The following is a 21,155-nucleotide window of genomic DNA, read 5'->3' on the forward strand; positions in this document are numbered from 1 at the left end:
TCTCCAACTACACTTGTGCTTTCCACAACAGGAAGAACTGCAATCTTGAAGCTGCAACAAGGGGCTCAAATGTCATTGATGACCAGTAAAACCCAGCAGTCTTTTGGGTAGTGGATTGCACAAGCCCTCATCCTAATGAATATGTGTAGGTTTGGTGCTTAGGACAGGGCTTTAATAACAGTTAAATTGTTAATATATTTTATGAATCGTTTTTGTTGTTTACAAGCATCTTGGATCTGATTTTCAGCTCCCCTGTATGATAATATTCCCAATTATCATTGGTACCACCAAGATTTACGTGTGGTCAATGATTTTCACTCATTTTTTGGCAGGTCCCTGTTTTTTAATAACCCTTGATAAATGTAACAAAAAAGGGTTGTCCATGCCTTCATGTTCATTTTGTTTAGACAACTTTCTTGTAGAGGGTTCCAGATCCTTTCAAAATCTGGTTGTTAAGGGTTTTGGGTCCCTTCAAAACCTGTTTTCCCTTTAATCAAAAACAAAAAAGTAAAAAATCCTACTTTAAATGTTTAATTTAAATAACATTATAAGTAGCTCCAACTGTAGGCTTGCTTGATTACTAAAACAATCTAAGTAATTGAGTACATGGGCGCAAAGTTTTAAAATTTATGTCATATCATTTCTCCAATAACTACTAATTTGCCAATTGTTATAGGTTATATTTTCCATCTTTTATTATTCGTTGATTTTATCTGCATCATATCTTCAAACAATCTACAATCAAACCAGCTTGTTTTCTCTGCCATGAGCAATTAAATTTATGTTGTCACATTTTATACCATAGGAGTAAATAAAGAAAATCTCAGAACCCTCTGAACAATTACAATTTTTTACTCGCCCAACCTTCAAACCAGATGAAGATGCTTCATTGTGTGACATGAACTTCATTCCATAAGTTTTTTATTTTTTAATAGAAAGCACCTGCACTAACAATAGAGTTTTTTCCTAGCAAAAACTATCAAACAATAGTTTTAAAACTGACAATAGAAGATTGGCATATTTTCAAAGGCTTTGCTGATATCATGTTCACGGAGCAGCCTACATTGACGACTTCTTTTGGAAAATATTTACAGAGAAAAATAAGAATTTGCTTAGATAGGTGCAGCAAATGGTCAATTATTACACTTCAAGATGATTAATCCAGCAAAGGCGGGTATGACATTAATAACATGTTACAGCTCCCATCAACTCCTCTGATTAACCCTATGGTTGTATTGCTGACCAATTTACAGTTTACAGTTTCAAATAACACAATCTCAAACCACGAAGATTGTTAACAAGATGTATGAAATTTTATAAATCAGTCTTTTTCTCATCTTGCATCCTGAGGTATGAACATTACCTTGAAAACCCTCAAACGCTTCTAGCAATCATTTTGCAAGAAGGATCGCAAACTACTGCAGAAATGCATAGCAATGCACAAGTATTTACATGAGAAGCAAATCAATATATTAAAAAACTTGAAGTAGCTCACATTTAGAGATTAAAAACCAGATTAGAAAATGAGATCAGAAAATGAGCTACAATTAGCACAAATATGAAGAACTGGTAAAGCGAGAACAAATACTGTCTGGTTACAGGAAACAATTGCAAAAACAGAGCTCATGACAAACGCCAGTGAGAAATCACAAAGAGAAATCCAGTCAAGTTAACCTATGCTAGAACGTGTCTCGTTCTGATTGTGAATCATCCTCTCTAATGCCATCATCAATGTTCCTGCAATAAGGTAACACATCGGTCAACAATAGAGATTAATACTACTAACTAAGCCAGTATGCATTCTCAGTATGCCCTAAATAAGGAAAACTTGCTACTCAAGCATATACCCAGTTAAAAAATACAATAAAAAATTACTTGTAGAAAATAAAGATTGTATAACAGCTTGGTGAAAAGAATTGCTGGAGTAAAAATCCCTCTCAACTGAATGATTAAACGAAAAAAATCGTTGTCCTCTGCATTCAGAAATTAAGTTCTATATCATGCGGAACCCAAATATAAGCATAGTATGCTTTTCACTAGAACCGACATCTGAATTGACAGATTCTGTGGAGCAACAACAAAACTACATCTACAATCTCCTATGTCCATAAACAAACTAAGCAGAGGCAACGGACATTCAAATGCTCATGATGAGTCAAAATCATCAGTTGGGTACTTCTGCAATGGTTACAAAAAATTAACAGATCCAAAAATGACTAAACCAGAGAGCACTAATCACTTCACGTTACAAACATTACTTCACAGATCATAATCAATTTTAAAGATTTGTTGCTAGATGAAAGATTATAACTAAACTAGTTACTAAAACAGAGAGCACTAATCAGTTCACATCACAAACATTAAGTCATAGACACAATAATCCATTCCATAGATTAGTCACACAGCTAAAGTAATTTGACACTGACCTGACAGATTTGAGCTTACAGACCTTACCTCCAAGAACTAGTTAAACTGCGAGCTTTTCTATCTAGCTGGATGTTTTCCATGGCATTAGATGCTCTGATTATATCATCTGAGTGTTGATCATCACCATATCTCCAACCATTGTCTTCTTTTCTTGTAGCTGGAAAAGAACCATTTTCTCTTGAAGTTCCAGCAAAAGGAATGTTTGAACTGGTTTTATGATTGGTCCCTATATCAAATAAATCTGCAGCTAAAATTTTTACATTACTGGATAAAACCAACAAGCTCTAAAGAGTAAATATGATTTGATTCATAGAGTCCCCTGCAAGTATGACAGTATAAGCAAAGGAAATAAAAAAAAGTGACCTATCATTTGACATGATTTTACAGAATGCAAAAAGTCTAATGGCAGGTACAGACCAGATGAATTAACATCGCTCATGCGATCTGAGACATTCCCAAGACTTGAATTTCGTAAAGAACCAGAAGAAAATTGTGCAGCTGGTGTGAGCCTACCAAAATCAGTATGCAAACTTATCAGACCTTTTTTCAATCAAGAACTTGTGTGATGGAACAATCAATAAATTCTACATCAAATTATCTCAGCATACTACCACATTTACCGTGAAAGTGGAGGTAAACCGCCAGCAAGTGATGTCAGATGCTTGCGCGTATGCCTTTCAATGTTGGATGAAGAATCATCAGGACTGGATGTTGAGGCACCTTCTGTAGCAGATCTCCTTGCATTACTCATAGGAAAGTTACCAGAATCATTTTGTTGCTGCCAGAAGCATAGTATGACATCATAATCCAGTGATCCATACCAAAAGGAAATTATTCATAATTGTATGGCTGATGCAAGCTCACAAAATTTATGACTTTATGTATGTAAAAAGCCCAAATGTATAAACTGGAGATTACATAACTGACATGAAGAACATGGTTTGATATTAGAAATAATATGTTTCACAAGTTCGATGGGAATATAGAGTTCGATAAGAAAAATGAAAGCTACATAGTCCAAACACGGCAATTATTTCAGATACTATAGATGGACATTACCCAGTTCTTCACAATTATGACAAAAAGGAACCTTGTTCCTCATGACATACTTAAATGAGTGGTATATCAATTGAAAAAGATCTTTCTAAGGTTACCTTACATATTTATCCTGAAACTTAACTTTGATCTCCTATCCAAAGCAGATGAACTAGTGCAATTGCATTTTTAATGGCAAATTTGGAAAATAGTAACATATATTATTAAGGATGATAAACAGAAGAATAAGTATCATTGTTAAATTTTTCAAAATGCTTCCATTGTTCTCAGTTTCAATTAATCAAACCAAAATTCTGAATAGCAAGACTTTGTACCCTTTAGCCCACCCATGCAACACCTATCTCAGCAGTAACTAAGTATACAGAAAGTTTACAATATTCTCTATTTCAATTTCCTAATCCAACATTCCCAATGCCAAGCCATCTCGGCCATTACTAATAATTGTAGAACACAAGATGCCACAGAGGGGGGGTGAATCAGTGGTTTCCAAACTTAACCCTTTTAATCCTATGATTACCGGTTAACATACAAAAGACCAAGTAAACTTACCGGTGAGATCAGGGAGGACATCAAGATGCAAACACACACAAATACACATCACATAACACCGGATGTACGAGGAAAACCCAATGTGGGAAAAACCTCGGTGAGAAATGTTGTTGGAGTCTACTGCTCCAATCCAACCTCACAATAAACACTGTATTACAAAGTTTAGGGCACCAACCCAAGGAGCACCAACCCTTGCACTGAGCTCCAACTCAGCGATTACAATGTTTGTAAACAATACCAAAGTGATAACCCGGTTACAAATAAGTTTTGTAACCTCTGCATATAATCACTTCACTGGTTCACCTCTACTCTGTTCTCTATCGGTTCTCTGCTCACCTTCTCTAACGCTTCCTCTACTCTGTCTCTACATTGTCTGCTCTCTCTCTCTCTCTCTCTCTCTCTCTCTCTCTCTCTCTCCTTTGCTTGCTGCTACTGCCTTGTCGGTTCAGACTCTACCTCTTCTTTGCATGTTTACTATTCTCTGACCCACTACCCCTTGTCACCACCAGTACCCTACTTACCAGTCAAACCCTGCTCTGTTTTTGCCTTGTCGGATCACCACCAGTACTCACTCCTTTCTTCTTTGCTCTCTGCTGCTGTCTTACCGGTTCACATCACTATCAAACTCAGTGACAATCTACCGGTTAACCTTGCCGGTTAAACTCTTCTTACTAGTTCCTTCTTCAACTCTCTCAGTCACTTCAATGTTTAGCAATGAACTCTCAGACTGATTGACTCTCTGCTTGCACTCACTTCGCCAACTTCACTCTCTCTTGCAGCAGCAACAGATCTGGTCTTCGATCCGCACATTTATACCTCTGCATTCCCGCCAAAACAGACATTCAAACCTTGACGCGCTAGGGTTCCTTCTATCGACCCAATCCGTATCGAATCCAATCAGATCTTGCTCGGAGATTAACAACCTACAATAGATCAATCACTTCCACCGTATTTTTGCTTCCAACACATGTTTGCTAAATATAGCAAACACGGTCTGTTTGTCCACCATGCGTTTTGGTCAAACACCATAAATGACCTCGCAGTTGTCTTCACAAAATCAGACCTGTAACTGCACAACCTGCATCGATCAGTGCAACACTCAGATATTCAGTCTGCATCGAGCCACAAACCTCTGCAACTCACCCGTGATTACCATAAATGCAGACTCAATCGGCAACTACCTCACCGACCCACACTTCACCGACCACAACACGTTTGACACCTGGAGTCTATGTGTCATAATTGTCGGCATCCAACTCTGCTCAGGCCATTGTGTCGGTTTAAGCTCAATCACCGACAATCATACTACCGGTGTTCATCTACCGGTTCAACTTCCTTGCCAGTTATACATTAACCGGTTAACCTTCATGCCATGCAGTCTCTTGTTCTGTCGGTGGGAACACATCAGCCCGGTCACCGGCCTTGTCAATCCCAGTGTGTACCAAGAAGAGTCACCATACACACCTTCATCCAGTGAGAGCCTTTCACCTTTGCCTCTTTGATCACTTACTGGTTGACACTAGCATGTCAACAGTCTCCAATGCACACATTTTATCCCACTGGTGGCATGACAACACAGACATCAATCATCAACAGGGATCTCTGTTGATATCAACATTCCGGTAACTCCATGTCTGCAGCTGCTCAACCTAACCTTCATCTTCTTTTGACTGGTTCCTCTCAATAGGTTTGCCAAAAGTGGCAAACAGATCACAATTCACTCTTCCTCTTCTGTTCCGGTGGCTCAACATGCCTTCACTTGTTGAACCGATGCACATCTCTAGTTTCTTGCACCTAAGGCATCTTTGTGTTTCACTTGTTCCTCCGGTGTGAGCTCACAATCACCTGATTTTAAATTATTGACTAACTTATCCCGAAGAGTTATAATGCAGTCCATGCATGTTGGGAGATAAGCTAAGTATTACCGCTTACCGGTGGGAGTCGATGGACCAATGCACTAAACATGCCAATCACCCAGTGAGAGTGGATCCTTGTCACCTGCTGACCAATGACTGGTGGGAACTAGTTGTCATTACATTGTGCTTAGTCTGCTTCCTGCATTGCACTAATATGGCTTCCTGTAAGAGCAGACACAACTTCGACCTGATATATGATCCGGCTGGGCACACTCTCTATAAGTCTTCTCTTCATCCTATGGCACCATCTTTATCTGGTGGGAGTCCTGCTATTTCATATCTTGCATACCGGTCCCATGCTTACCAGTTGGCAACAACACACTGCCAACATATCACTCACTGGTTGGTATTGCCATAATGCCAACTATCTCCAATGTCTACTTACCGTTCAACATCCCATATTTACTAATGACAAGCTATACCGGTAACATGCTATATCGGTTGACATCAATGACAAAACAATGCCAACAATAATAAAGTTCAAGTATCAAGCACTCCCACCATGCAAGATCATGCAATTCCACTAGCCCCTTGACCCATTGAGGCTTCTATGAGATCAATTTTGAAAAGCTTCAAAAAGGGCACAAGAAAGTAGGCAAGCTAGACTTGGAGGATAGGAACAATTGCATAAAGATCATCTTTCATTAAGTCTGTTAGGTTACACCTCACATAACAGAAGGAAATAATGGATTTGGTTAATGAACTAAAACTAGTTGCTCATTTGGGTACAGATTATGGGTTTGAGTTCGCTGGTATGGCGATAGTTCCCCCCCCAAGTTTCGTATGGCTGGGTTCTAATGTTATATACAAACGCTCATAATAATAAGATCATAGTTTCAGAGCTCAGCATGTACCATGAAAGACTCGTCAAACTCAACCAGACTCACGCGTTGACTTTTACCATCTTGGAGAGTACTCGTCTTAGTCTTCCTCTAAGACTCACTAAATCTCAAGCTCAGACTCCTAAGTCCTGAGCTCGGACTCTTCTGCCGCATAGACATAGCGGCCGCAATTTTTTAAGTGAAATTTCAACTTTTTTTGGTCATTTTTTTACCTTATTCAGCTATTTCACCCAGAAAAGCATCGACACAGCAAGAAGAAAATTGAGAAGAGAATTTTAAGGATTCAAAGTTGATCAAATAATCAAACAAGTAACTATTATTTTCTTTTTTTTCTTTTTTAAGTTGAAAATCAATAAAACTTGAAAAATTAGGGGAAATGCTGTCAAAAGAGAAAGATGTAGATTGTATTTGGTTGTTTTTTCCATTTTGACGTATCATATGTAAACGGTTATAATGTTGTTATACATTTATTATTTATAATTTTGTTGTATTGCAGTCTATTGTTTGACTTTGAAGCTATGAAATTTCAAATCTTGAGACTTCGAGGATCATATGAAATGTAATATTTGAATTATGACAAATCCATGGTCGAATTAGACTTCTCTAAACGCATTCTTATCTGTGTAATTATGAGGATCTTTCTTTTCACCAAGTGCGTGCTCAGTTTTTTGTCATCCATGCCAAGTCCGGAGCCTACGTCAAAATTTTGGGCTGCAAAGTCTGAGTCCTAAAACTATCAGTACGATAAATATATTTATTTATTTTAAAAGGAATGGGATGAAGGTGGCAAGCAGAGAAAATGCTAATCTGGACAAAGTGATAGGAGAGTGTACCAATGCAAGAGATGAGTACATGGAAACGCATGATACAAGTACACATAGAACTCAAGAAAAAGAGGCAGAGGGCATTCAGTATATGATTTATTAGAGGCAACATATTGGAGAATGGCCCTTGGTATCCAACATTTAATCCGATAACAGAAAACTTTCAGATCTCTCCAGTGTGATTTATAATGCCCAGTGTGCCTCTTCATTTTTTGCAGAACTCAACATTGAAAAGCATTGGCAACTCATTGGAGAAATATATTTCAATTTCCCGCAAAACTCAAAGGCATGTTTTAACTTGAACAGCTCATATTCTGATTCAGTTTTTCTGTTAGTCTCCCTACACAAATAGAATTTATAGGATTTTACTATTAGAAGTGCTTTAGTGTGGGCCAATTGGCAAAAGAAAGTAAAAAGGTGAAAAAAGGTGAAAAAAGGTGAAGGACTCCATAGAGAGAGAATTTGTTCCTCATTATCAATTGGTATGTAGTACCTTCACTGAGCATAATAGCACGAATTAGCAAAACAAGAGCATGAGGGGCAAGCAGGATAGATGTGTTGCACAGAAAAGTTGTGAATGCTAAGGAGGGCAGTGTGCAAGAAAAGGAGGATTAGTAGAGTCTGGGTAGAAGCTTAAGACTGGATGTTCTGAGCTTAACAAGGAAGATGTATTGCAGAAGCTATCTATGGTTGATCCTTTCTCTTCATAGGAGGATTTCCCTTAAGATTCTAGGAGGAAGTGAAGAATAAATAGAGCATCACGTAGCATCCTCCAAAAAACAGCATATGGACTAATGTTATCAGATTTTCACAACCCATGCTAAATCATTTAGTTGCTTCTCAGAAAAGTTGTGAATGCCAGTGTGCAAGAAAAGGAGGATTAGTAGAGTCTGTGTAGAAGATTAAGACTGGATGTTCCGAGCTTAACAAGGAAGATGTATTGCAGAAGTTATCTATGGTTGATCCTTTCTCTTCATAGAGGATTTCCCTTAGATTCTAGGAGGAAGAGAAGAATAAATAGAGCATCATGTAGCATCCTCCAAAAAACAGCATATGGCCTAATGCTAAATCATTTAGTTGCTTCTCAGAAAAGTCGTGAATGCTAAGGAGGGCAGTGTGCAAGAAAAGGAGGATTAGTAGAGTCTGGGTAGAAGCTTAAGACTGGATGTTCTGAGCTTAACAAGGAAGATAGTGGAGAAAGAAATGGAGAAACAAGAGTCTGGGTAGAAGCTTAAGACTGGATGTTCTGCACTTAACAAGTAAGATGTATTGCAGAGATTATCCAAGGTTGATCCTTTCTCTTCATAGGAGGATTTCCCTTAGACTCTAGGAGGGAAGTGAAGAATAAATAGAGCATCATATAGGATTTCAACAACCCATGCTAAATCATTTAGTTGCTTCTGGATTTGATTGTGTAACTTATGGACTTCCACAACCCATGCTAAATCCAGAAGCAACTAAATGATTTAGCATATGGACTTCTAAATTAATTGAAAGGCAAGGCTAATCCATCAATGCGTTTGATTTGAGATTGAAATAAAACAAAGATAACTTAGCATAGAGGACCTTTCCTACTACTTGAATTTGGATTTGGATTTGTTTAGAATTTTAAATTGTGAGCATTCATGAAGTTGAAGTATTTATGTAGTTGATTTCTTTTTCAAGGGTGAAGTATTTATTAAAGGCTACATGGCATAATACAAAATGGGTAGGAGTAGGCAACCAAACATAAGGGTAAATTTGACAAGTCAAACATAAAGTCCAAACAAACAGACCCTTGACATATTGAGACTTCTATGAGATCGATTTTACAAAGCTTCAAAAGAGAGCAAGAATTTGAGTAAGCTTGTTTAGGCATAGAAATCATCTATGGTTGAATGTGGTGATAGGCTAGCTTGTTTAGGCATAGAAATCATCTATGGTTGAAAGTGGTGATTAAAAATTTATAGCTTAGAGATTAAAAATTTATAGCTTATTTTTTCAGATAAAACTAATGACTGGGTAGCAAATAGTGACAAATTGCTAAAAACTAGCCCGATTAAGGGCAAACAACAAATAACTGTTAATTTTCAGACCATGGTAAGCAGTTTATGTTCTCCAGTAAATTTAATCCTAAAACTAGGTGGCTTAAAGCACAAAAAATCCAATCAAGATTATAGTGTCTGAATATGCTAATCTAGAAACACATTGTGCAGAAAATATGAATCAAGAATACAAAGTATTGATCTCTAAAACCTGAAGCCCTTTTCCCATCAGATCTGAAAAAAATTACATTGCATCAGCTCCAAACTTGAAAATCTACACAATAGGTGCAATCTAAATAGCCAAGTGCACTAAGAATCAAGTTAAGCTTATAGGTCACTCGAGTGACACTATGTTGACTTATCTCAATCAACTACTCTGACGAAACAGTCAACCTAGTCTAACAACTAATGAGTCCTAATTAAAGTAGTTAAGACTCTGCTCCAGCCACCAATCAATCAAGTCTTCAGTAGTTAATCGAGCTAACCAGATGACTAGGATCTAATGTGTTCACTGATGTGTCATCACTATGAGAATAATTGAGCAACTCAAGGTAAAAACTCTAACAAAAACAAAATGGGAATTGTACAGATTCCTTTGGAAGCAACCAAACAAAAGAGAAAATTTTGTAGTCAAACTTGTTAAGCTAAATAAGCCAAAAAAAGTTTGCAAAATGAATGGATTGGATCAACATATATAACAATTGGACAAACAAGAAATGACTTGTTAATGTCCACAAGTGACTAGAGTATGTCGGTAACACTCAACAGTACATTCAACTACAAGAGAAGATTAACTTGGTTATAAAATATTGCTCAAGTTAGGTCTCACATCAACAAAATATTGAACCTATCCAATGGGTGCTTTACCCTGATATTGTCATTAAAGAACCATAAGAACTAATTGCTAGTAGCAACTTGCCACAAAAGTCCAATATTAATCCAAAAGGACCACCCATTCAGAGGCAGGATAAATTTTGGATACCTTGATTATCATCAGTATTCCTCCTTAAGGATTACTTTCCCACTTGAAGACTCAATTTATCAGGGTTCTTTATTAAATACCAGTTTCCAAATAATGAGGGTACTCAAATACAAGAGATGTGAATGTGTCTTAGATCGTTCTACTGGAAGGGATCTCTTCTAATGCAAAACATATCACTTACTACAGAAAGATAGTATGGGGAAAACATATCGCAAAGATCAAATCTGAATTATCATTTACATCAAGTAGAGAAACAGGCATTGAATAAGCAAGAAACCATGTTTCGAAGGCCATCCTGATTCATAGAGATTGTAGTGGATATTTGTTGGACCCTTCTGTGTGCATAAATACATGATCCCTCCTGTATTGTAACAGTTAACTTTAGTTAGAGAGCAGTTTAAGCTTAGAGAGATCATTATTTTGGCCTTGCACCCATAGAGATCCTGTAAATTTTGTAATGCAATCATGATCTTCCATCCAAATCTGCATGCTTCTGCATTCCTAGTGTTGGAATTGCTGCTCAGTTTGACAGGCTTTTGTTAGGTTCTCAGACCCACCTGCGCCACACCACCATTTTATTGGTGAAATTGCATAATTTTTTTAGCTCGTTTCCTATCCATCTCTCTTTCGTTTACAAGTTATTATAAAGATTCTTTCAATGTTCCATCGAAACATGTTTCGGCCCCTAAACCCCCTCATCTTGAAGACCAGGACGTCTCACAGACTTCGAGACAGAGACGGCATGTCCCGCCACCGCCCTACCACCTCCACCAAGATGGCCGAGACATCTCGAGACACCTGGAAGTCTCAGAGATGCCTGAGCCTCTCGGAGACTCCCAGGCATCTCCCATTTTTTGATGCCCAAAAATTGTTTTTTTTTTTTAATTTCAATTTTTTTTTATTTTTGGGTTATCGGTAAACCCTAATCTTATGTGGGCCCCATGTATGCCTTCCAAAGCTTAGAAAACCCCCTCAAATCCTCTCATTTTCTCATATTTGGTTTTCTAATTTTTTAACCAGCTAGCTGAAGAGAGGAAAGAGTGTTTCAAGCATAGAAGCAATAGTCTGCAAAAAATTGTGATTATGCCCGATTAATCCTAAATCCTGAAGCTAGCAGATTTATTCCCCGAAAAAATCCCGATTCATGGAAAAATCGTTGACTCAATTTTCAATGAATTTTTGCATTTAAATCACATTAAAACCATGTTTAAAATAAAAACCAAAAAAAAGGGCAAAAAAAGTGAAGAAAATCATTGTAAGAACTTACAAAACCCAAGGATAAAGCATGAAATTATTGAATAGCTTAGAAATGGTATTGATCTGAGACAAAATCAGAATCAATGTGGAACCAATGAAAAAGCTTGTTATTTTGTCCATTTTCAGGGGGCTCATCATTCCCCACACTTCACTTGTTCAAACCCACAAGCTCAACGACCCAACAAATGCAGAAAGCCTGAGAGCTCAATGGCCCAACAAGGGTTTGAATCTAGGTGGCTGGCTCACCAATGAAGTGTTTCTACCACAACACTAAACGTCCAAAGACATATTTAATATATATAGATATAGATATATGATTTTTAGTTTATAACTGATATAGTTAATATTTGCTCAAACAAAGACATACAATTCATTATGTGAGCAATATATCTAAAGTGCTCCACAAAATAAATATGAATGACAACAAACAAGGTTACATAGTTGTAATAAAACAGCCTCCAGCACACAATCATTAAAATTTGTGTCTACCTAAAATAGTAGTTGCAAGCTAGGTATTGCCAAAACCAATGGCTTGCTAAACTTTTACTTCAGCTAAACAAATACCTTCTGTTGAATTCTACCCCATATAAAAGACTTACCAATTGCCATCAAGGAATATAAAGCATTGCAACTGTGGAATATGATTTGATAAGCTTTCTCAAATATTGAACTGACCCTAGAAAACTCCTTGCCTCAATCACAATGAAAGTCTTGGATCACTTCAAAATGGCTTCCACTTTTACTAAATTCCTAACAATAGCTAGATCTCTGTCTGATGAATTTTGATCTCAGCTACTTCATAGACTTAGCTAATCTTTGATCTCAGACTTAGACAGCTAATTGGTGTATTTGGTGACTGCCCTTTTAAAAAGTTAAATGAATATTTGCCCATGTAATCAGCACTATGAATATAAACAACAACAATCTATTTTCTACAATTCATGGGTTTAACTCTATTTTATTTACTCTCTATATATCTATGCTATGGAAATGCCCTTCAGTTTTAAAAAATGTAGTTTGTGTCTATTTTTCTACAAATTTTTACGATTTTTTAAAATTCAATTTTTTACCCGTTTTTCCAAAAAATATTATACTTTTGGTTTGCCGATTTTTCCCCCAAACGATTTTTGTTACTATGATATAAAGCATTGCAATTGTGGAATATGATTTGATAAGCTTTCTAAAATATTGAATTAACCCTATAAAACTCCTTACCTCAATCACAATTAAATTCTTGGATCACTTCAAAATGGTTTCCACTTTACTATTTGTCTGTTAACTTTTGATCTCAGTTACTTCATAGCCAGTTAATACTTGATCTCAGAGTTAGACAACTATTTGGTATATTCAGTGACTGCCCTCTTAAAAAATTGCTGAAAATTTGCCCCTGTAATCAGTAATATGAATATAAACAAAAAAATATATTTTTCTACAATTCATGGGTTAAACTCTATTTTATTTGCTATTTATATCTCTATGCTATGGAAACACCCTTAAATTATTTTAAAAAATAGTTTTTTTCTCTTTTTCTACAATTTTTTATGTTTTTATTTTTTTATTAAATACGATTTTTCGTCGATTTTTTCAAAAGATCTTATACTTTTGGTTTTCCGATTTTTTCCCCAAATGATTTTTGCTACTATGGTCAACTTTGAAGGAGTGAAAAGAGTCTGATTGAGTGAGTGCAAATGCAAAGGGAGCGACAAGGAGCAAGAAGAATCAGAGGAGGAAGATTCTACTTAAGTTGGAGAGATTTTTCAAGCTCAAGGTAGGTGTTTTTTGTTGTTTTTTCAATTTTGTTTGTTTTATTTTCTGATTTTCAATTTTTTTTTTGTTGTTTTTTCTTTGTTTTATTTTCAAAATCAGACTTCATGTTGAATCTTGAGGGAAAAAAGAAGAATGTAACATTGGAATCATTCTTCATTTTGCCCTCAAGATTCAACATCAAATCTTTTCTTTTTGTTTTCAAAAATTAAAATAGGCTGAAACTAGGCACTTATTGAATTTATTTTAAATTTTAATTTTCATTTTTCATTTTTGTGAAATGCAGTGTCACAATGAGCTCTCATGATATGAGTGAGGATGAGTTAGAAATGCATTCTCATAGTGGAAATGAATCAGACTATGAACCTTAGGCTGAAGGGGGTGACCATGGGGCTGATCCTAAAGTCCACACTAGTTCCATGGCAAGTGAACAGTATGCTAAGTGTCCTTTTGATCCTAAGTCTCCTCTCAAACAGTTTGCAACAAAATTACCAGGCACGGGACGTCAGCTAGTAGCACAAGGACATGGAGATGCAATTTTTGCAGTGTAGAATGGTTTGGCAGCAATACTAGAGTTAATGCACACTTCCTTTTTATTCGAGGGAAAGGTGTGGAACCATGTGCTTTTTCGCAAAAAGTTGCAAATGTCCAACATAAAATTGAGATCAACAAGCTTTGGGGTGTTCCTGAGGATAGTGCAGTTCAAAGCCTACTACTTCGTCTCGTAGGACACAGGTTCAGCAGAGCCAACCAGTTGCTTCTAGTCATACATTGCAGGCGAGATCAGGAATGATGTCAGGACCTTCGTCCACCCAGTCTCAAAAGTGATGTGGGCCATTCACAAGAGGGTAAGGGGAAACACAAGCTACAAGTGCAAAGTAACCCGATAGCTAATTTGTTCAATGTGCAGCTGAAGGATGAGGCAGATGATGCTATTGGCAAGTTCTTCTTTGCCAATGGCTTCCCATTTCATGTAGCTCAATCTCCTTATTATAAGAAGATGATATTGATGGTGACGAAGGTAGGACCATCATATGTGTGACCAGGAGAGAACAAATTGAAGAGCTCGATCTTGGATAAGAACTATTCCAAGATCAACATTATGATGGAGAAGATGAAGGCAAGTTGAGTAGAATTTGGATGCATCATAATTATGGATGGGTGGACGAATATTAGGCATCGTTCACTCATCAACATCATGGTTACATGTGCAGAGGACCTATACTTTCTCAGGGCAGTTGATTGTACAGGGCAACGCAAAGATGCTGATTTTCAATTTTAGGTCCTCAAGGAGGCTATTGAGGAGATTGGGCCACAAAACGTGGTCCAAGTAGTGATAGATACAGCACATGTGTGCAGAGCTGCACGAAAACTTATTGAGGCAGCCTATAGACATATTTGGTGCACTCCATGTTGTGTGCATGCCATGAACAATGCACTCAAGGACATAGGTTAGATTGGCTGGATTAGAGGAGTGGTCAATGATGCGAGAGATGAGCAGATGTTTATCTGTAACCACCATACTTCACATGCACTCTTCAAGAACTTCACAAAGGAGGAGTTCTTGAAACTTGTTGAGACCAAATATGCATCCTATTTCATTCTCTTGGAGAGAATGATTGAGTTGCAAGAGTTACTCCAACTCATGGTTATGACTACAAATCGGAATCGGTGGGTCGAGGCCAAGACAAAGAAGGGGAGGAGGGTGAAGGAGATAGTGAAGAGTGATGTGTTTTGGAGTGATGCAAAATACATAGTCTCCATCATTGCTCTAGTTTTTCAGGTCATCAAATATGGGGATGGGGGTGCACCTACACTTGGAGAGGTGTATGAGTGCATCGATTCTATGCTTGACTAAATGAGGGTTGTTGTGCGTACAGACCCCAGTTTAGCATTCTATAATGAGCACATTGGGCCAATCATTCAACGTAGAGAGAAGAAGCTCAACACTCCCTTGCATATGGCTGCCTATGCATTGAACCCTAAGTGGTACATGCCTAGGCCTATTAGAGTTACACCAATTCAAGATGATGAGGTGAAGGCAAGGTTCTTCAAGTGCATTGATAAGATGTATGATCCTAATGTTGCCAGCACGATTCGCACTAAGTGGACCAAATTTGCAACTCTCAGGGGTTATAGTGATAATGCTAAGATGGATATACGAACTATGGCACGGAGGGACCCAACTTGTGGTAGAATTGTCATGGTCAAAAATCAAATACTACCACTCTTGCCATTTGTCTACTATCTCAAGTTTCTAGTTCTTCAGTTGTTGAGAGGAACTGATCTACCTATAGCTTCATCCACTCTATTAAGAGGAACAGACTTACCTCTAGGAGAGCAGAGAAGCTAGTGGCGGTACATAGTGCTTTGCATCTCATTGACCGCAAGACTGTCATGTCCCCTCTTTGATCATTAAATATATATATATATACATATATAAATAAGTTAATATAGTAATTACTAATGAATGATTATTTGAAATTTATCTATTTATACTATTATTTAATTAATAGTTATTAATTGAAATATTCAAATAAAGTAATAATAATATAATAATATAAATAAATAAATAATAATAAAATATAATATTAAGATAAGGAGTGAGTTGAATATATTAAACTGGTTGTTATGAAGTAATACGATTTGCCTACAAGAGGCATAGTTATGAAGAAACCGATCAAGAAGAGATGTGACTAGTCAAACCTCAAAAGATGCCAACCCTTCAATTTTGGAGGTCTAAGAACAAGATCAGTATCATTCTATTTGGGGAGGAAGATATGATATGAAACCAGGATATTATCCGATGAATTTTAATTTGCCCCAGCCAAACGTGGCATCGAAAAACAATAGAAATTGAATGATAAATTACCAGCGATTATAATAATCTCTATATAATTACCGATCTGGATCATGCAGCGATTAGTACTTGGAATGGTACGATGTGGAGTATTCGTCCAATAGTCATCTTACAGTTATATAGATACATTTAAACACCAAGCCATACATCTGGAAAAGAAACGATTGCCTAAAACCAAATCATCGCCATTTACTACCTCAAGCACTCAGACGGGGTTGATCAGCAGTAGTGTAATTCGTATATATTCTGCAGAAGATATTAGGAACAGCATATACTCTCTATTCTGTAACAAAGGCCATCACATTACACCAAGTAATCTCAGGAACAACAGATATATATGACAAATACATAATCAGATTTAATTATTCTATTTGACTTTAGCATCATCGATAATTATCTTGTGATGTGGAAGCAAATTATAAAGGAAGGAATTCCACGTGGGGGGTCTTTGATCTGACTTAGATATCAGAGTTAAAGAAAGAGGACTTCAACAGAAATTCAGATTTATTAGCATTAGAGTAACTTGTCAAAGTGCTTTGTGGGCCCCACACAACAATTATTCAGAAAAGGATCCTCCAACAGTGATTGCAGCAATTAGAAAAGGTTTTGGAGATTTCTAATTATTGTTGTGATTTTTTTGCAACAGCTCCACTAAAGGGGATGGGACCCACTTGGAAGACTTTGGAATATTGGTAGTGGGTTTTATTTCAAATTTTCAACCTCTCCTAAGCCTTGCAGATTATTGAGTGTGATCTGAACAATCAATATTACCAAAAGGTCAATGATGGTCTCAGAGGAGTCAACAGTATGTTGAAGATTGAAAATTATTTGTGTTTTTACGCATCCTCCACTAATTGTGAGATATCAATCAGATGGTCTAAGGTGATGTTTACAATTTAGAAACATACATCTCAAATCAGAGAATCTATCAAGATAAGTACTGCTTTTTCTAAACTAGCCTTAAAACTTTAAGTCGAATATTATAATGAAAAATATTCAATTTTTTATCAAATTATATTTATTAATGTATTACAACTCTCATATTAAGTTGGAATTATTATCTCTGGAATAAATAGCAGAAAATCCCAAAAGGGGACATTACAAAGACACAAGTGTACAAAGAGAGTCCAGCGGCACGATGGGATTTAGAGCTAGAGGAGCTAGCACACGTTGATGAGAAAGCTACGACTTCAGATGCAGGGCTGGTTGGTGTCAATTTGGTGGATCTTGACCATGAGTACTCCAGTAGTTCCAGGCCTCCCTTCACTACATTTTGTAATCAGTCTTATTAGACTTATTTTGATATCATGGTACTCATTGTAATCATCCTTATGATATTTAGGATATAATAGAATTCTCCTCTTCGACAATTTCATTTGTCAAATTGCAATTTTTAATTTTATTTAGCATTATAATTAAAGTTGCAAGTATTTAGAATTAAGTTTCATAATACTTTTATTTGAAAATTTGAAATGTAATTCAGAATTCTTAATGCTAAGATTCTTATACATCTTTTCATAACTAGTTATTCAAGTACTATATGTATATCAGCACCACCACCACCCCCCGCCACCGTCCCCGAACTTAGGCCCTTTGTCCCCCCATCTCGAAACATGGTGGAACACTGGATTCTTTGCATATGGAGTAATGTAATAGCTGCATGTAAGCTTCTATGATTGTTTCTAAGGCCTAGCTGGATGCACAAATTGTTCCAACATGGTATCAAAGACTTTGGGTAAGCCCTGCAAGATTTTGGAGCATTTTAGAAAGGTTGACAGTGGGCTAGGACACCCAATAGGGAGTCATTCAACTTTTAATTCAGAGGCAAAGAGAGTTTCCATAGATCAAGTTATTAAGAAGCTAGGCTTCATATGCCATCCTCCAATTCTTCAAGGTTGCGGAGTAATTGTAAATATACTGTTTCAAACAACCTTAATTACAGGAGCAACAGGTTGAATGTTAAAAATTTGATTACAGATCTAGAATCCTTAGGTAAAATCATCACAGCATCAAGTTTCACAGTTCTAATCATTCCATCCTCTCTCATCTAATGCAAATTCACTATCAAAACACACTCACTTTTCCTCCAAAATTCCAGAATTATAATATAGTACCTCCATGTATTTTAAGTGCCAACAGTGCTTTGGTGGTGCTCCACTTGTAAAGTAATGAGGCAGGGCAGCAATCTTGCACGAGCAGAAGTGGCAATTGGCAAGGTGATTTAGGCCCAAATTGCACAGGAAGGCCACATAGCAAGGTGGGAAAAATGGAGAACCCGAGATAGATATGTCATGGCATAGCTAGTAAGATTCAAGATAACAGGCCAACAGCCCCTTGTGTAAGAGGTCGTGAGCTCATATCATAGCATGTTAGCCCACCCCAGTTAATGCACAGAACCCCAAAGGTCAAGGGGTCAACTTCCCCTTTAAAAACATAAAACCCTAGCAAACCTAGTTAGGAAGTGTTAGTAGAATTACAACAATTTATATACAAAAAGCCCTATTGAAGGGCTCTCCTGTTAATGTGAAGCATATTTCCCATTATTTCTTCTCTGGTAGATCATTGCACCTATTTCCCCTGCTATCTTTTGGTAGTTTTCTTGAGATAACATGTGAATTTCAATATCATGACAATTTGAGATTGACAAGAGGCTTTCGTAGATGTTCTTTGGTTCCATTTCTACATCTACATGTGTGTGTACCTGATTCACTTGATTTGCACCCTGCACCCTTTTAGGATCCTCCACCCAGCAGGTATCACATGAGGGAGAAATGAGTTTAAGTGCTCTACACTCTTCATCTTGAGAATAGTTACATCAAATACATGTACATTACTGACAATTTCAGATCTAAGGACCAACTCAAATTCTTTCAATTGTTTAGGTAAGCATAGACTCTTCTTTCCTTACATTCCAGACAGAATAGCAACTCTTATTCAAATTTTAGATCAAGAAACATTGACAATCCTTTCCTAAGTTACCAAATCGACAGGAAACCAGGCTGATTCTGGATACAGAACATCCTAGAATTGGATTCTAAAAATTATGATCCTGTGGGTTCAAGCAGGGTCCACACTTTTCCCATCAAAATCATTTGGAAATGGCAGATAACGTATCCAAGGGATTCCATCTCTGATGTGATGATTTCAGTGTGTTTCTGCTGCAATTTTAGAGGCAGGCAGAGTGCATCTTGTGTGTTGTTGACTGGGTAGATGGAATTACAGTGGAATAGACATCTCTATCAAGAGTGCTTGTGCCAACTGTAATTATCCGCAGTTGCCTGCAGTGCAGCTTATGAATATATAAGGGCATAATGTTCACAAATATGCCCTTGCCATCCTTTATTCGGAACATTTCACAAATTCAGCATTTTATTTTAAATTTAAATATTACTATCTTACTTCACAAATTAATATTACTACCTTACACTGCTATGTCAAATTAGGATTTTAACTTGTGAAATATTACTATCCTTTACAAGTTACTATGTGAAATATGTGGGATTTGAATTCATTAAATGTTTTTATGCCTTGCCATAAGATGGGAAGAGGGTATTTTAGCCAGTAATATTAAAATATAATGATTTCATAAAATTAGGCAAGCCAAATGCAAGATTACCAAACAAAATACTCAAAATGTTTAAAATTATTTCTGATATTTCTTTTTTGTAAGCTGACCAACCCCATATTTCAGGACCATTAAAGCTAATCAGCCCATATTTCAGGACCATTGGATGCACTTAGATTTGACGCTAACACTCGCTTTTTTTTTCAGCATACACATTATTTGTGGTATTCTGAACTTAATATTAAAATAATGTAATGTTTCTATAATGGTCATCTTAGTTAGTTGTCTTTCATGTTTCTTTTCTCATCCTGTAAATCTCTATTTAAGGAGTTTAATCTCCTTTGTTAATATATCGATTTATAACATGAAATATTCCAACTGTAATCTTGCACAAACTGATATGTTTTTCTGAATTTGATTTCTTTGACCAACGGTTGGAATTTTGGGTTTTAATGCACTTTTTTTGAGGTTTTATGCTTTTTATGTGTTTTTGCTTGAAGTTTTATTAACAAAGAATGGAAGATAAATGCAATGCATTAAAGAATAACTACTGGAAATGAAATTCAGAGAGTTCTGATTTATTAACAGCAAATTATCAAACAATTGAAATCACTTCTAAATGCATCCAGAGCCAAAGTTGGCCAACCAGGTGTCCAATGCTTGTCTGGATGAGCTTCTTTATTGACTGAAATTGATAGAATGTTGACAGGAGCACCTCCTCTATGCACTAACAGCTCCAATAGGATTTATTATGCTAATAAAGAATTATCAAAACAAATCTGAGATGAGAAATTGCAATACAATGTGATTTCTTGTCCCTTGCCAGGCTAAAGCCCTTGAATTCAAGGTGCTTTCCCCACTAATATGTTCGTACTTCTCTCACAAGTGACTGAAAGGCTGAAGAACCTGGTGGAATGCTGTCACTAACCCTCAACAATGAGTTCTGAGCCAAAAATCTGATTCAAAACCCCTGCAATTATTTTCTAAGGGTCCCCAGGCATGAAATAGTGGTACGGCCTGCCCTGGAAGGTACGATCTGCAAGTTTGAAAGTTATATCTGCTGGAAAATGCTTGCTAACTGCCCAGATC

General features: G+C 36.8%; 1 protein-coding gene across 4 annotated transcripts in view; it reads right to left on the bottom strand.

The window, feature by feature from the left end:
* Positions 1-1,020: 1,020 nt before the first annotated feature.
* The window catches only part of LOC131070902 (protein TONNEAU 1a), a 50,100-nt gene continuing 29,965 nt past the window's right edge, over positions 1,021-21,155 (bottom strand). The window contains exons 5-9 of one of the 4 annotated variants that reach the window (XM_058006572.2): positions 3,048-3,205; positions 2,845-2,936; positions 2,455-2,674; positions 1,675-1,737; positions 1,021-1,418 (exon numbers count right to left, since the gene is read on the bottom strand). In XM_058006572.2, coding sequence (XP_057862555.1) covers positions 1,680-1,737; positions 2,455-2,674; positions 2,845-2,936; positions 3,048-3,205 — 528 coding nt within the window. In that variant the 3' untranslated portion in view covers positions 1,021-1,418; positions 1,675-1,679. Of the gene's footprint in view, positions 1,738-2,454; positions 2,675-2,844; positions 2,937-3,047; positions 3,206-21,155 lie in introns of all 4 variants that reach the window. The other 3 variants (XM_058006575.2, XM_058006573.2, XM_058006574.2) reach the window with 3 other exon arrangements.

Source organism: Cryptomeria japonica, chromosome 1, assembly GCF_030272615.1.
Source record: "Cryptomeria japonica chromosome 1, Sugi_1.0, whole genome shotgun sequence".
Taxonomy (NCBI): Eukaryota; Viridiplantae; Streptophyta; class Pinopsida; order Cupressales; family Cupressaceae; genus Cryptomeria; species Cryptomeria japonica.